This window comes from Chionomys nivalis, chromosome 7 (assembly GCF_950005125.1).
Source record: "Chionomys nivalis chromosome 7, mChiNiv1.1, whole genome shotgun sequence".
NCBI classification, from domain to species: domain Eukaryota; kingdom Metazoa; phylum Chordata; class Mammalia; order Rodentia; family Cricetidae; genus Chionomys; species Chionomys nivalis.
Window position 1 is genome coordinate 63,853,798 of NC_080092.1, and position 13,673 is coordinate 63,867,470.

The window sequence follows — 13,673 nt, forward strand, 5'->3', positions numbered from 1 at the left end:
GTTTTCTTTCTCCACTTGGCAAAACTGGCCTTTGAACAAGAACTGCCCATGCCTCTACCACTGACAAAATGCATGGTGACCAGACAGGACAAGCAGTATACAAGAACAAAGACTGTCAAACATGGTAAGACATATCAAACATTGCCAAGACATGGTAAGATAGTCATGAAAATTTTCTTGCCTCTAAAAATGGTCTGTCAATTATTCTAGGCCTTAGCCAAAGTTGGTTGTTCCACCATTGCAAATGAGACTTTGCCTACTTTGCCCAGGTAGCCAGTTGTCTCTGTCATTTATTGCATATTTCAGAAGCTGCTTGATTGCACTTCCTGTTTACTCAAGTAATATTTTCTCCCTTCTCAGGTCTTCAATGGGGTTGAAGACTAGATAGTCATAATTACTTTTCTCTTATGACTTAGCCAAGCCATTTCTAATACAAGACTTAGACTCCTTAGGATAGAATAATTATTGAAACATTTAGCATATGTTTCTTGCTTGATATTGTTTATGCTTGTGTAATTCTAATTTTTATACCTGATGTTTGTTCTTATTGTATATAGTTTTATATTAGGCTTAAAACTGTTTTATTTAAACAAAAGGGGAAAGTACTGTAGGAACTCTTTCAGTCAGCAGCCTTTAAGATACCAGCCTGCTTGGGCGTGGCCTCTCACACCATAAATGCCCGTGTAAAGAGCTCACTTGCTCGCTCTCTCCTGGCTGCTGTGTTCGGTTCCTGTTCTCATTTGTGCCGAAGACTGTGATCTGTGAGTCTACCCCTAGATAAATAATCCTTTATTATACTCGATTCTGAGCTAGTATAGCATTATTTTATAACGTCCATTTTCAGAGTGAGAGCAAATGCTTTCCTCTCTTTGAGATGGAGGGAGGGCTTTAAGTTGCTGGGAGAGAACCCATTATGCTTGTTCTGAGGCTGGCTAGTGAGGCAAGAAGACGGAGGTCATGAGGGCTCTGTATGGCAGACTTGTGTGACTCGCCAGAGTCTCTGAGGGTTCCCTATCCTCTTAGAGACCAGAGGGGAGGAGCTGCACTCTAGAGCCAGAAAGAAATCAGCCCCTATGGAACTTTGTAATTTAGAAGATGGGAACTTCGCTTTTCTAAGGGAAATGTACAGTGCCAACCCAGAAGCGAAAGAGAAAGCATGGTCTAGGCTTGGGGTGTTTGCTTCTGTTCCACAGAAAGCAGGTCCCTCCTCTCCTGGCCACTCTTTCTCTGCTTTCCTACCAACCTGCAATTATGGCAGAAGAAGGATATCTGAATATCATCCTTTTTCCCACCAAAAATAGCTGACTGGACACCCTGAGAAAATAGCTCCAAACTCAACGCTATAATTTAAGAAGGAAAGCTGGTAAATTAGACCCAGGGTTCCAGGACTTCAGTGAACTTTGCTTCTGTCACGGAATTTGGTGAGCTCTGCCTTGGTTTTTAAGGACTGTGTCCCAGACCTGTGCCTGAAAGTAGTGGGTGTGAACCATAGTCAGTTTTCAAAGCTATGGTCTCGAACTGAATGGCCAGGGTTCCATGCTAGCACTTAGCTCCTCTGAAAGTTTGCACGCACAGGCTTTTTTGGGGGGACCACCAACTGTTACCATTCATGTAGGCACCACCCCTAGAGGTTCCACAGTGGACGGGAGACTGTGGTGGCTGTGAGACAGACACCTGCAGAGAGAGCTTGGATATAGAGTTTATTTACTGGGGGGGAGGGGGGAGAAGAGAGAGATAAAGAGAAGAAAGAACGGGAGAAGAGGGAAAGGGAGAGAGGCAGAAGATGCCTCTCCAGAAGAAGGGCGGGGGAGGAGGGGCCAGAGATACCCTCCTCTCAGCAGGAAAGGAGGAGAATGGGAGTGGGTGGGGCTTGCCTCTTAAAGGGATACGGTACCCAGGTGACAGGCAAGGCCAGCGATTTACTTTTACAACATCCCCACCTTTCACTTATATATATATATAAAAAGGGGGGGGGGACTTAGGCATGACAGGTTGAGGGGATTGGGACTTCAGAGTCTCAAGACTGCTTCCTGTTTATTTGTGGATGTGGGAGTCTTGGGGAACCTGAGGAAGCTGGGTGAGTCACCTCCTGGGGTAGCTGATTACTTTACTCCTGTTCAGTGGCTCTTGGACCTGGCAAGGTGTTGGCAGGGTGGAGGACAAGGTTAAGTCTAGGAAGAAAAAACTTTTTCAGGACCGGGGAACTGAGAGGTATGTATCTGACCTGTTTAAGCTGAATCCTTTGATTCAGCTCCCTGGAATTCACAAGAATTCCTTGAGTTTGTGAAAACATAAGTTTTAGACACATACATTGTATAAACAGCAGCATATTTATGTCAAAATGACTGTGAACGATGTTTTTGCACAATGAAAAATATCTTTAGAAAATAACCAAAGAGAATTTAAAATCTTGATCTTGCAGTAGTGGTACTATGAAAGGAAGCATGAGAGAGAAATCTGATAACCTAAAGAAAGAAAGAAAGAAAGAAAGAAAGAAAGAAAGAAAGGAAGGAAGGAAGAAAGAAAGAAATAAATCTGATAACTTGCATTTGTCCTCAGACCTTCATAATTTCAGGCACACAGCTTAATAATTTCCATTAGTATATCTTAAAACACCTCTTATTTAGGACACATTAAGAAGTTGTACTGAAATTTGTTTGGTGAGATTGTCCCTTAAAACTGACAAAACCTCTCAGCTGTCAAACTGCATCAGAGATCTTAGGGAAGGATAAAATTTTACTTGAGTTATTGATTTTAAAAAAAAATGACAGAGAACTTACTCAATTGGCTACCTAGAGCCACTCCTCAGGGTCCTCCATGGTCGTGAGGGCAAGGGCATCAGATCTGTATTTTTCTTCTGCTGTTTAGCGCAGGGGCTACCAGGTTTTAGAAGATCCTGTGGGTTAGGAAGTCTGTAGGAAGACAAGCCTACCTTGGCCTGAGGAGCTAGGCAGTTGATTCCACTTTTTTATTCACTGTCTGGAGATCTTCAGGAGTTTAGAGGAAAGGCATTTGAACCCAGTGGTTAGCGCTTTCACTTGATGAAGAAAATTGTGGTTGGGCGTTGTGTGCCCATTTGTCTTATTTGTAAGAGATGGGTTGTTGCTGCTGTAGGAGTGAATGGTCTCTTCTTTATGAAAAGTCTTTTACTAATTAACCATTTAAATGGCATATTCCCCAGATCTCAGCTTTAATATCTCAGTAAATCAGCATTGTTATAAATCTTGTTTCTTTAGAACAGGACTGGAATATATTGCAAGTCAAAGTATATTGGAGAGGAATATCTCCTTGGTGGGGCCAGTGCATGTGGGTACCCTTAGTAAAGATGGCGCTGAGATACCAAAATGGCAGCTATCCATGTATTTATACTTATCCAGAGGAGTTGTAATCTGGCATTACAAGTTTTACAGATTTTAAAACAAGCACACATACACACACAGGTGTAAAACTGTTAAGTATTTTCCTGACCTCTTGACCGACAAGCCTCTCTGCCAACACAATAATCCCAATCAGACCAAATCAGATCGAATTAGAAGATGCCCAGGTTTAATGGACTCCAGCACTCCCGGGTGGTCCCACGGAAAACATGGGGAAGGAACCAGAAGGATCACAGAGAGGGAAAGGGGGGACCACGTGTTCATTTTCTGGGGGGGCAGTTTACATAGCCTATGGGAGTGGTCTTGACCTTCCCTGGGGAGGGGTTACGGTTTGGCGGGCTTTCTCGGAAGTGAAGTTTGGACTGAGGCAACTCTAAGGAAAGGGGGCTTTGACATTGAACTTTCCACCAAACATTTTAAAATGGATGCCAGGGGCTGGGGTGAAGACCCCAATCAAACATTCCAGACTCTTTGGATAAAGGGGTGCCAGGGAGCTGAGGTGACATTTTCGACCAAACATTTCACTCTTTTTGGATAAAGGGGCACCGGCTCAAGTCTGGCTACTTCCTACGGGCATGGGGTGATGTGGGAGAGGGGAGAACTGGGAGTTGGTGGGCTCATGCTCAGCAAGAGGTGTGGCTGGAGCAGCATCCGGTTTACTGTCATCCTGGAGACCTCAGGCAGCTAGCTGTTCCTTGAGGGAGATGAGAAGGCAGGTGGCTAGGAGAAAAAATACATTGTTATTGTTGGCCCTGTGAATGGGGCTAGTCATGGTAAGAGTCATTAACTGTCAGAAAGAACGGGACAGAGAAGTGCCCTGGTTGTACAGGTGAGACTCGGGTGAATAAGTGAGATACCCAGAGCAGATATGCCATTTTTAAAACCAGATTTAGTTGACAGCTGTCCTTTTGAGCCAGGAGAGTTAGTAGCACTGGCGAAGTCCCAGGAGCTGGCGCAGGTGTTGGTGTTAACTGGAGGGACCTTTATAAATTGGTCTTGGTCCAGACAGCAGGAATGACCTGTAAAATATGCTTGAAGATGGGTGGGATTAAAATAGGCTCTGAAGAATATTAGTTTTTGTTGTTGTTGTTTTTGTTTTTGGGGTGTTGTTGTTGTTGTTGTTTTACCAGACCTGCTTTTTGATAGAGCAGCAGAACTTTTTTCAGGAACCTGCAGGCATCTGTGAGACAACTGGAACAGGAACATTTTAGAAAACAATTAAAGGGCCGGGCGACGGTGGCGCACGCCTTTAATCCCAGCACTCGGGAGGCAGAGGCAGGCGGATCTCTGTGAGTTCGAGACCAGCCTGGTGTACAGAGCTAGTTCCAGGACAGGCTCCAAAGCAACAGAGAAACCCTGTCTCGAAAAACCAAAAAAAAAAAAAAAAAAAAAAGAAAGAAAAAAAAAAAGAAAACAATTAAAGGGAATTGACAACTTTGGATTTTTGAAGATACACCTGAAACCTGTTAATACTGAACTATGAAGTCTGTGAACGAGGCACATCTGTCTGTATTTTTAGCAGAAAATTTAACAAATGAAGTAATGAGCTACCAGTACCTTAAGTCATCAAATGCCACTAGACAGATCTGGGAGGGATGAGCAGAAATGAGACAGGTTTTTTTTTTTTTTTTTTTTTGCTACATAGGCAACTTGGTGTCTAAAATCCCTTGTATCTCTTACAGATTCTCAGTACACATGTGGGGGCTCAAAACCAGAAATAAATGCTCTCTCTCTCTCTCTCTCTCTCTCTCTCTCTCTCTCTGGTTTATTGAGACAGGGTTTCTCTGCATAATATCCCTGGTGTCCTGAAACTGACTTTGTAAACCAAGCTGGTCAGAGATCCTCCTGCCTCTGCCTTCCAAATGCTGGGGATAAAGGAATACAACACCACTGCCCAGCACAATGGAGTTTCTTAATTTTTAAACACTTTTTTTAAATTATATACAATCATGACAACAAATTTGAAACTTTACTAAGCATACAAGTTATTGTAGTCTCTTCAACATGGTCCAACAGTCCCTAAGCAAAGCATCAGGTCCGACCTTCATACCCAGAGCAGCTCAGGTGGCTGTGCTGTGTGCTCTGTAAAGCAGAGCTGGCTCTCACTGGTTGGCTCATGCTCTAATGGCTCCGTCTGTTTTACAGGAAAGGATTTCATCTGGGAAAGAGAGCAAGTGCTCCGAAAATGAGCATCAGCGTTGACCAGGAGACGGACTATGCTGAACTGGTTCTGTATATAGGAGAAATCACACTGGGAAAGGAGAATAGGAAGACAATGAAAGATCCACAACTGAGAAGGAGAGAGGCCCACAGTATCTCACAGGCTGTGTGTGCTCTGCTGAATTCTGGAGGGGGCGTGGTCAAGGCTCGCATTAAGAATTCAAATTACAGCTTCAAAAGAGATGGAATAGGACTGGATTTGGAGAATTCTTTTCGTGAAATTCTTCCATTTCCTCAGAAATACCTAGACTGCGTGCAGAACAAAGGGTACTTTTTAATTTTTGTGAAACCATGGATCCCAAATATCTCTGGTCGGCATGTCCTCACCTTGAAAACCAATTTCTATGTGAGAAATTTGTCAACTTCAGAGGAACTGAAAGGTCCTGATGCAGTGCAGTTCCTGAAAGCCAAGAAGGATTCTGAAGGGAGATCATGTTCAAGACAGAGCTTGCCTGGATCATGTGACTCTAATGAGTTACAGCACGGAAGTCTACACACATTTTTTAACAGAGAAAAGTTGACCCTGGAGGAGACATCCTGTTTTACTAAATCCAAACATGCAGAAGTTAAAATGTTCCCTAAAGAAAAGATTTTAGAGATTCTCCCTAAAACTGTTTCTGCATTCGCAAACACTGACGGGGGATATTTGTTCATTGGTTTAGATGGAGAAAACCAGCAAATGGTTGGTTTTGAAGCAGAGAAGAACAATCTTGAGAATCTAGAGAGTGAAATAGAGAAGTGCATCAGACAGCTGCCTCTCGGTCACTTCTGTGAGAAACAAGAGAAGATACAGTACACATGCAAATTCATCCCAGTCCACAGACCAGGAGCTGTATGCTCATATGTGTGTGCACTCAGAGTGGAGAGATTCTGCTGTGCTGTGTTCTCTGCAGAGCCTGAGTCCTGGCACGTGGAAGACAGCTGCGTGAAGAGGTTTACCTCAGAGGAATGGGTCAAGCTCCAGATGGACACAACAAGAGGTTGAGGAAGGGAGATTAACAATCCTTTTACTTTTGGCTTAGGGGGGTTGGAAGATTGCTTTCTCGATCTTGGGCAAATCAAACTCCTCAGGTATCAATAGCTCATTTACTGTTCTCTGCTAGATACTATCCAGAGCTCACAACCTCCTGTTTCCTTCTGCCCACTTAGATTCCCTATGGAAAGTATGTTAGCTGCTTTTAGTAACGCTATGAGCTATTTCCTTCACATTGATCAAGTGTGACACAGCCTGCTTCTCCAGTGGTCAGGACTGAAGCAGGAAAAGGAAGGGGTCAAGCCTCATAATGCCCTTGAAGGGTCTTGTCAACTCCCTCAGGGAGTTAAGATGAGATTCCTGCCAAGAAACAGGCCATGGCCCATTTGTAGCCCTACAATTTGCAATGGAATCCTGAAAGTGGTCTCAAGTCCTAGCCTCACTGGCATGCCCATTTCCATCAGAAAGCTGATCAGCAGAGCCTCTCATGGACCCTGTCCTGTGTACTTCCTGAATTTCTGTGCATCCACCCAGAGTTGCCTATCGAGTTCTCCCTGCCTCTTTCAGACTATATCTAGCTTCTTTGTCCAAATCCCTTCTGCTGTGAAGGCTCCTGTAGCTCACCGCAGGCTCCCACTGCACTGATCCCATTTCTCAGGGTCAAATTTCTGTGTCCCTCACCTTCATGAACAGCGACAAATGCATTAGAAAACCAAGCAATGAAAAGGGAATGTCTCTTCGTTTGGGAATTTGAGTGTGCTAGCCCAGCATGCAGTGTCTCCATTGTTTTCGGACCTGTGGTGACCTGTGCTCCTTTTCAGAACATCAGAACTCCGCCATCTAATCTTCTCCTTAGCCTTTGTTTAACTCTTTTATTCCGTTCACCCTCTTCTTAAAAGTTCCTCCTTTGTCTCACATTTGCATGTGGAATAAAACTCAGAATGTTTTCTGAAGGAGAGAAACATTCTGGCATTGATCTCACTTGGAATGAAAGGCCTCACTTGAAACTCGCACCAGAAATTCCGCAGTCTCTGAAGATGCGAGCGTCCTCAGCTTCTTCAGAAGCTCACTGCCTTCATTCCTTCATTCTTTCATTCCTTCTGGATTGAATAGCTCTTAAAAGAAGCCACATTTGGGGACATTTCCTAGGTGATAGAGTGGTTGCCTAGCATCCAGGAAATCCTGGTTTCTGTCTCCAGTGTTACATAGAATCGTGAACTGCTCATGGTGGTGCACTTATGGCACAAAGTCCACATAGTGGGTTGTGACCAGCATGGTCTAAATGAATCCTTCTCTCAATTTTAAAAAGCACAAAGTGAAACAGACCCGCTTTATTATTAATACATTCAATTACTCTTAGTGTGCTTTCTGCTGTTATGTTTTCTGTAAGTGTAGTGTAGAGAACTTCACTATCACCAAAGCTTAGTTTTGCAAATTGAATTTTGTTGATGGAGCTGCGGGCTGCGTTCCTGCCACCCAGCTCCCAGCCGCCTGGCTAGCTTATGCCCCAAAATAACGACACGGAAACTGTATTCTTTTAAACACTGCCTGGCCCATTATATCTAGCCTCTTCTTGGCTAATTCTCACGTATTAATTTAGCCCATTTCTAATAATCTGTGTAGCACCACAAGGTGCGCTTACCGGAGAAGATCTTAACCTGCGTCCATCCTGGGTCGGAGCTTCATCGCATCTACCCTGGGGAGCAGAGCTATGGCATCTTAGCTCACTTCCTCTTCCTCCCAGTATTCTGTTCTGTTTACTCCACCCACCTATGTTCTAACCTAACCTCACTATCTAACCCCATTTTCTCTGAGGAAAACACAGTTCAGCTGAGACTTTTAATACATGTTGTACTAGTTGATAAAAGCATGGCATATGGGAAATTTAAAATTACCTTTAATGTCTTCTCAGAATTTTCCAAGCTCACCAGGGAAGCCTGGCTACCTTGTGTTCTCCTCTGATGCATCCTCTCCCCATCCGTGGAGCTCTGGGAATGTGCTCTGCTCCCTCCTTTGCTCTGTGGAGCCCTCCTGTGTCTCCTTGCTTTCCTCCTGTCTCATCATCTCTTTGGTACTTCCTGATGCCTGACTTTTCTGTCTTCAGAATTAGGTCTGTCTTTTGCTCCCCTGACTCTTCTCAATAATGGAGTTGCCCAGAGCAGGCTCCTGATGCACCATGTAATAGAAAAGGCAGGAATGTGAGTGTTCACCTGTTTTCATGATTCTCTCTTGTCAGAACCTGAGCCTATAAGTCTGCCTTGCACCTGCCCCTTCTGCTCTTGAATTATTCTTTGGTGTCTTGTGTGTTCACCTTCTGGTGTTACGAAGAGGGGGACTCACAAGCTGATTGGCAATGGCTCACATAGGACATTCTGGGCATTTTTATTTTTAATTTGGTATGTTTATTTATTTTTCTAGTGCTGTCTAGAGAGGTGACATGCTCTCCAGAAGACCTCCGCATGGAGCTGTGGTCAGAACATAAACGATATGAGCAATTACTTCGTACAGAGCTGGGCTCACTTCGTCAAGGAATGCTGATCATCTCTGAGAGCTTGGCTTTAAGTCTGGGCTTACAGAAGAAGCAGGAAGTCATATTGGATGTGCTTCATATTTCCAAGGACAGTCTCCTGACCCTGCACAGCTTTGTCCAGGGAGAGGGGGAGCTGGAAGGCGACAGCTCTGTTCTGAGGGACCTGGGCGCTAAGTTAAAGAACGATTGTAAACAAACTGCATTAACTTTAAAGCAGAAGCTGGTAAATCTTGGCCGTTGCACTGGGAAAATAGGTGTTGCGATAAAGATAACGTACTTGGGTCATAGGGCAGTGTCTCTATATGATTCAAGCTCGATAATAAGTTACCCCAGAAAGTATTATCTGACAACCAAGACAGTGAGGGACTTAGAGAAGGCCCTTATTGAAGTTTTAGGGACAGTGTACCGATGTAAAACTGTAGTGATCAGTTTACCTCTGAATTTTTAAACACATAGAATTAGATATTTTACTTTTCGGGGATTGTCCTAAATTGTGTTTGAGACTGCTTGACATGGAAAGTGGACTATGGTGCAATGATATCTCATATTATGTGGTGAAAATATTCTCTGATTCTATAAAAATATAGAAATTACATCCTTTAATAACTTCACAAAGTAGAAACCAAATTCTAGGAAAGGGTTTTGCTGATAAAGAACACAACAATAAAACAGTGCTTTAAGAATGCATCCCTCAACTGAGGATGAGGTCTGTGACTTTAATTTTAGAGCTTAGAGAATGGCCCATCCTTTTAATATTGATAGAGAGGTCCAGGATAGCCAGGGCTATGAAAAGAGACCATGACTCAAAATAAGAAAGAAAGAAAGAAAGAAAGAAAGAAAGAAAGAAAGAAAGAAAGAAAGAAAGAATCAAAACACAAAAACGTGTCCAATCTGCATAGCCATCCATCTTGCTGAGGAAATGCATGGTGCCTCTAATCATGGAGGACACTCTTCCTAGAGAAGTTAGTGAAGAAAATGATGAAGAAGACAATGTAAGGCAACATTTGGTTGTAATGTTGCTGCTCAGATGTGTGTGCGATTGCTGTTAAATCTGTGATTTGTATGTGACAACCCAAGAAGGACTTTCCACATGTTCCAAATCACAGAGGCAAGGCTCAGGGTATGCATAAAATAAATGAAGACAGCTTACAGCAGCAGATAGTAAATATGGAGGTTTCCAAAAAAGTCAAAGTCACGAGAAAAGGAATGCAATTGTTCATTGTGTATTAGAGAAAAGCAATGTATCTGTTGATGTAAGACTTCAAAAGGTCAACAGGTGTCAGGAATTAGGCCATGCAAGTGCTCTCTATGGGGCTATAGCATGAGCTCCAGTAACATCTTTGTAATATTGGTCCCTTTTGAAGTCTTGATAGTATGGTTTATAAGTCAATATTGTTCTTTACTGGTTGATGTGTCCTATGTTTTACATTCCTGTTGTCGTGTTGTTTGTGCTATAAATTAACACCTGTAAAAGTGTTACAGCATCGAGATTACATGGGAGTATTACGTATTAATTTGGAAGGTTGGTGTTTCTTCATAAAGGAAGCAATGTCCTCGTTGTACATATTCATTTGTGAAGTGATACCTGCTGAAACTTTTGATGGAGGTCATCAAAAGATGGGTTGACCATGACGAGAATTCCTGACAGGGCAGATGAACTGGGTGCACACATATGCAGTTGTTTGTTTGTTTGTTTGTTTGTGTTTTACTCTTTGATTCTTTGGACTCCATGGGGCTCTTTTTGGGGCCTGACACCCTGCTCCCAAATAAATCACATGGAGCCAGCTGACAGCACTGACCACTCAAAAAGACTTGGCCCAGGTGACAGCCCAACACAGACACCAACATGTTGTGGCCTAGACCCTGAACAGCTGTGTGACCTTTAGTGGCATCATGGGCCAGTGACATCAACACAGACGCTAGTTGTGGTAGGACAAAGGACCCAGGCATGGACATCTGCAGCAGCTGGGGCCAGGATGTCTCTATGGCCCCAGGTGGAAGTGTGGGCCACTAAGATTGACATGGCCCCCATCGCACCATGGTCCTCAGATAACAACATGGCCCAAGGTGGCAGCTCAGACTACAGGTCTCTATATGGTGGCAATAGGCTCCACAGACATCAACAGAGCTGCCTTAGGGCCTCGAACTGTTGTTTTGCTGTTAGCTTATCGTCTGCACCAGAATCTACTGACATTGTCACTACTACCTGCAACCCCGCTGCCTCACAGTCAGCACCCTGCCACTTAGGCCATAGCCTGGTGGGACTTCCCATCCACCAGCACCGGCTCTGCTGCTGCCACCAAAAGTAGTTTTTAACCAAGTCTCTATCATTCTATCTACCAGTAAAGACTCAGGAGTCTGATGTTGGGGTGAAAATCTGCTAACACAGAGAGGTTAAGAAGAAATTTGCTGAACTTCCGTTTCGGCTGAAGACCCAGCAAGAAAGAGAGCATTTCTCCAGCCATCCCAAACCAAGAAAGACCACAAGAACTCCAAGTCCCTCCCTACTCCTTCCTGTTCCTCGGTGTCCATCTTCTTGACTTCTCCATACTCTATGGCTAATTCCTTTCAAATAATTGCTGCTGTGGTGTGAAAGGAGGGTTGTTGGTTGATTGTGACTACCCAAATCAAGACGTCTGGGGGAGGAGCCATCTGTGTTCGCCCCCAGCTCAGATCTAAAAAGGGCCGTGCCACCCCTGGTTAATTGTGACCACCCACTGCTTGCCTTGCACAAAGGAGGACCTGAATCTGATACCTAAATCCCACGTAAAATGCCCTGATTGCAGTTCCAGTGTTGAGGAAGTGGAGACAGGAAGACCTCTCAATGGCCAGCTTAGTCTGATTGGTGATCTCTAGGCCAGTGACACCTGATATTGTCCTCTGGTCTCTACAAGCGCAGGCACATGTGTACCTCCTCGTTGTGCACACACACACTCAAACATACCACATTAAATTGTAAGGGTGCACTTTGCAGAGTGCAATTAAACGTGTCATCGGGGAAAGTGTGCTGTAGAAGGGAGTATTCTCTGTCCTGCTGGTACCCTGGATCAGTTTCTCTCCCACTCGATAGTTCCCCCAGCTGCTTATTAAATAATCACTCAGAGGCTAATATAGTAAATATAATTGTTTGGCCAATGGCTTAGGCCTCTTACTGGCTAGCCCTAACTATAAAGTAGCCCATTTCTAGTAGTTTATATGAACATGAGGCTCATGGCTTGCCAGTAATATTCGGACCTTTTTCTCCTTTGACAGCGACATGGCATCATTTGCCTCGCCTTTTCTCTCTGCATCATTGTTTGGACTTTCTGTCTAGCTTTTTTGTGCTAAGCCATTGGCCAAAACAGCTTTACTCATCAACCAATAAAGACAACACATATACAGAAGGACATCCTACATCAATGTTTTTAAAATAACCCCCAAACATCTTGAACCCACTCAAAGTGATGTTTTCTAGCTCCATCTATTTGCCTGCAAAATTCATTATGTCTTTTTTTCTGCTGTGTAGCACTCCATTGTGTAAATGTACCACATTTTTCTTATCCATTCTTCGGTTGAGGGGTATTTAGGTTGTTTCCAGGTTCTGCTATGACAAACAATGCTGCTATGAACATAGTTGAGCACATGTCCTTGTGGCATGATTGAGCATCCTTTGGATATATACCCAGAAGTGGTATTACCAGGTATCGAGGAAGGTTGTTTCCTAATTTTCTGAGAAATCACCACACTGACATTCAAAGGGGTTGTACCAGCTTGCATTCCCAACAGCAATGCAAAAGTGTTCCCTTTCTCCACAACCTCTCCAGTGTAAGTTGTCATCAGTATTTTTGATCTTGGCCATTCTTACAGGTGCAAGATGGAATCTCAGAGTTGTTTTGATTTGCATATCTCTGCTGACTAAGGATGTTGAGCATTTCCTTCAGTGGCTTGTAGTCATTTTAGATTCCTCTGTTGAGAGTTCTTTATTTAGGTCTGTACTTCATTTTTTTTATTGGATTATTTGTGCTTCTGATGGCCAATTTCTTGAGTTCTTTGTATATTTTGGAGATCAGACCTCTGTCTGATGTGAGGTTGGTGAAGATCTTTTCCCATTCTGTAGGCTGTCATTTTGTCTTGTTGACCATGTCCTTTGCTTTACAGAAGCTTTTCTGTTTCAGGAGGTCCTATTTATTAATTGTTTATCTCAGTGTCTGTGCTACTGGGGTAATATTTAGGAAGTGGTCTCCTGTGCCAATGTGTTCAAGTGTACTTCCCACTTTCTCTTCTATGAGATTCAGTGTGGCTGGCTTTATGTTGAAGTCTTTGAGTTTTGTGCATGGTGATAGATATGGATCTATTTTCATTCTTCTACATGTTGATATCCACTTATGCCAGCACCATTTTTTAAATATGCATTTTTTTCCATTTGTTTATTTTTTGCTTCTTTGTCAAAAATCGGGTGTTTGAAGGTGTGTGGATTAATATCCAGGTCTTTGATTGGATTCCATTGGTCCTCCTGTTTGTTTTTATGCCAATACCAGGCTGTTTTCAGTACTGTGGCTCTGTAGTAGAGTTTGAAGTCAGGGATTGTGATGCC

At 43.4% G+C, this 13,673-nt stretch overlaps 1 protein-coding gene across 1 annotated transcript; it reads left to right on the top strand.

Annotated features, from left to right (window-relative positions):
* The first annotated feature begins 710 nt into the window (after positions 1 to 710).
* LOC130878035 (schlafen family member 2-like) lies at positions 711 to 10,557 on the top strand. The gene is made up of 3 exons (XM_057775792.1): positions 711 to 761; positions 5,523 to 6,577; positions 8,989 to 10,557. The coding sequence occupies exons 2-3, from the start codon at positions 5,563 to 5,565 to the stop codon at positions 9,546 to 9,548; spliced, it is 1,575 nt and encodes a 524-aa protein (XP_057631775.1). The 5' UTR covers positions 711 to 761; positions 5,523 to 5,562; the 3' UTR covers positions 9,549 to 10,557.
* The last annotated feature ends 3,116 nt before the right edge of the window (positions 10,558 to 13,673 follow it).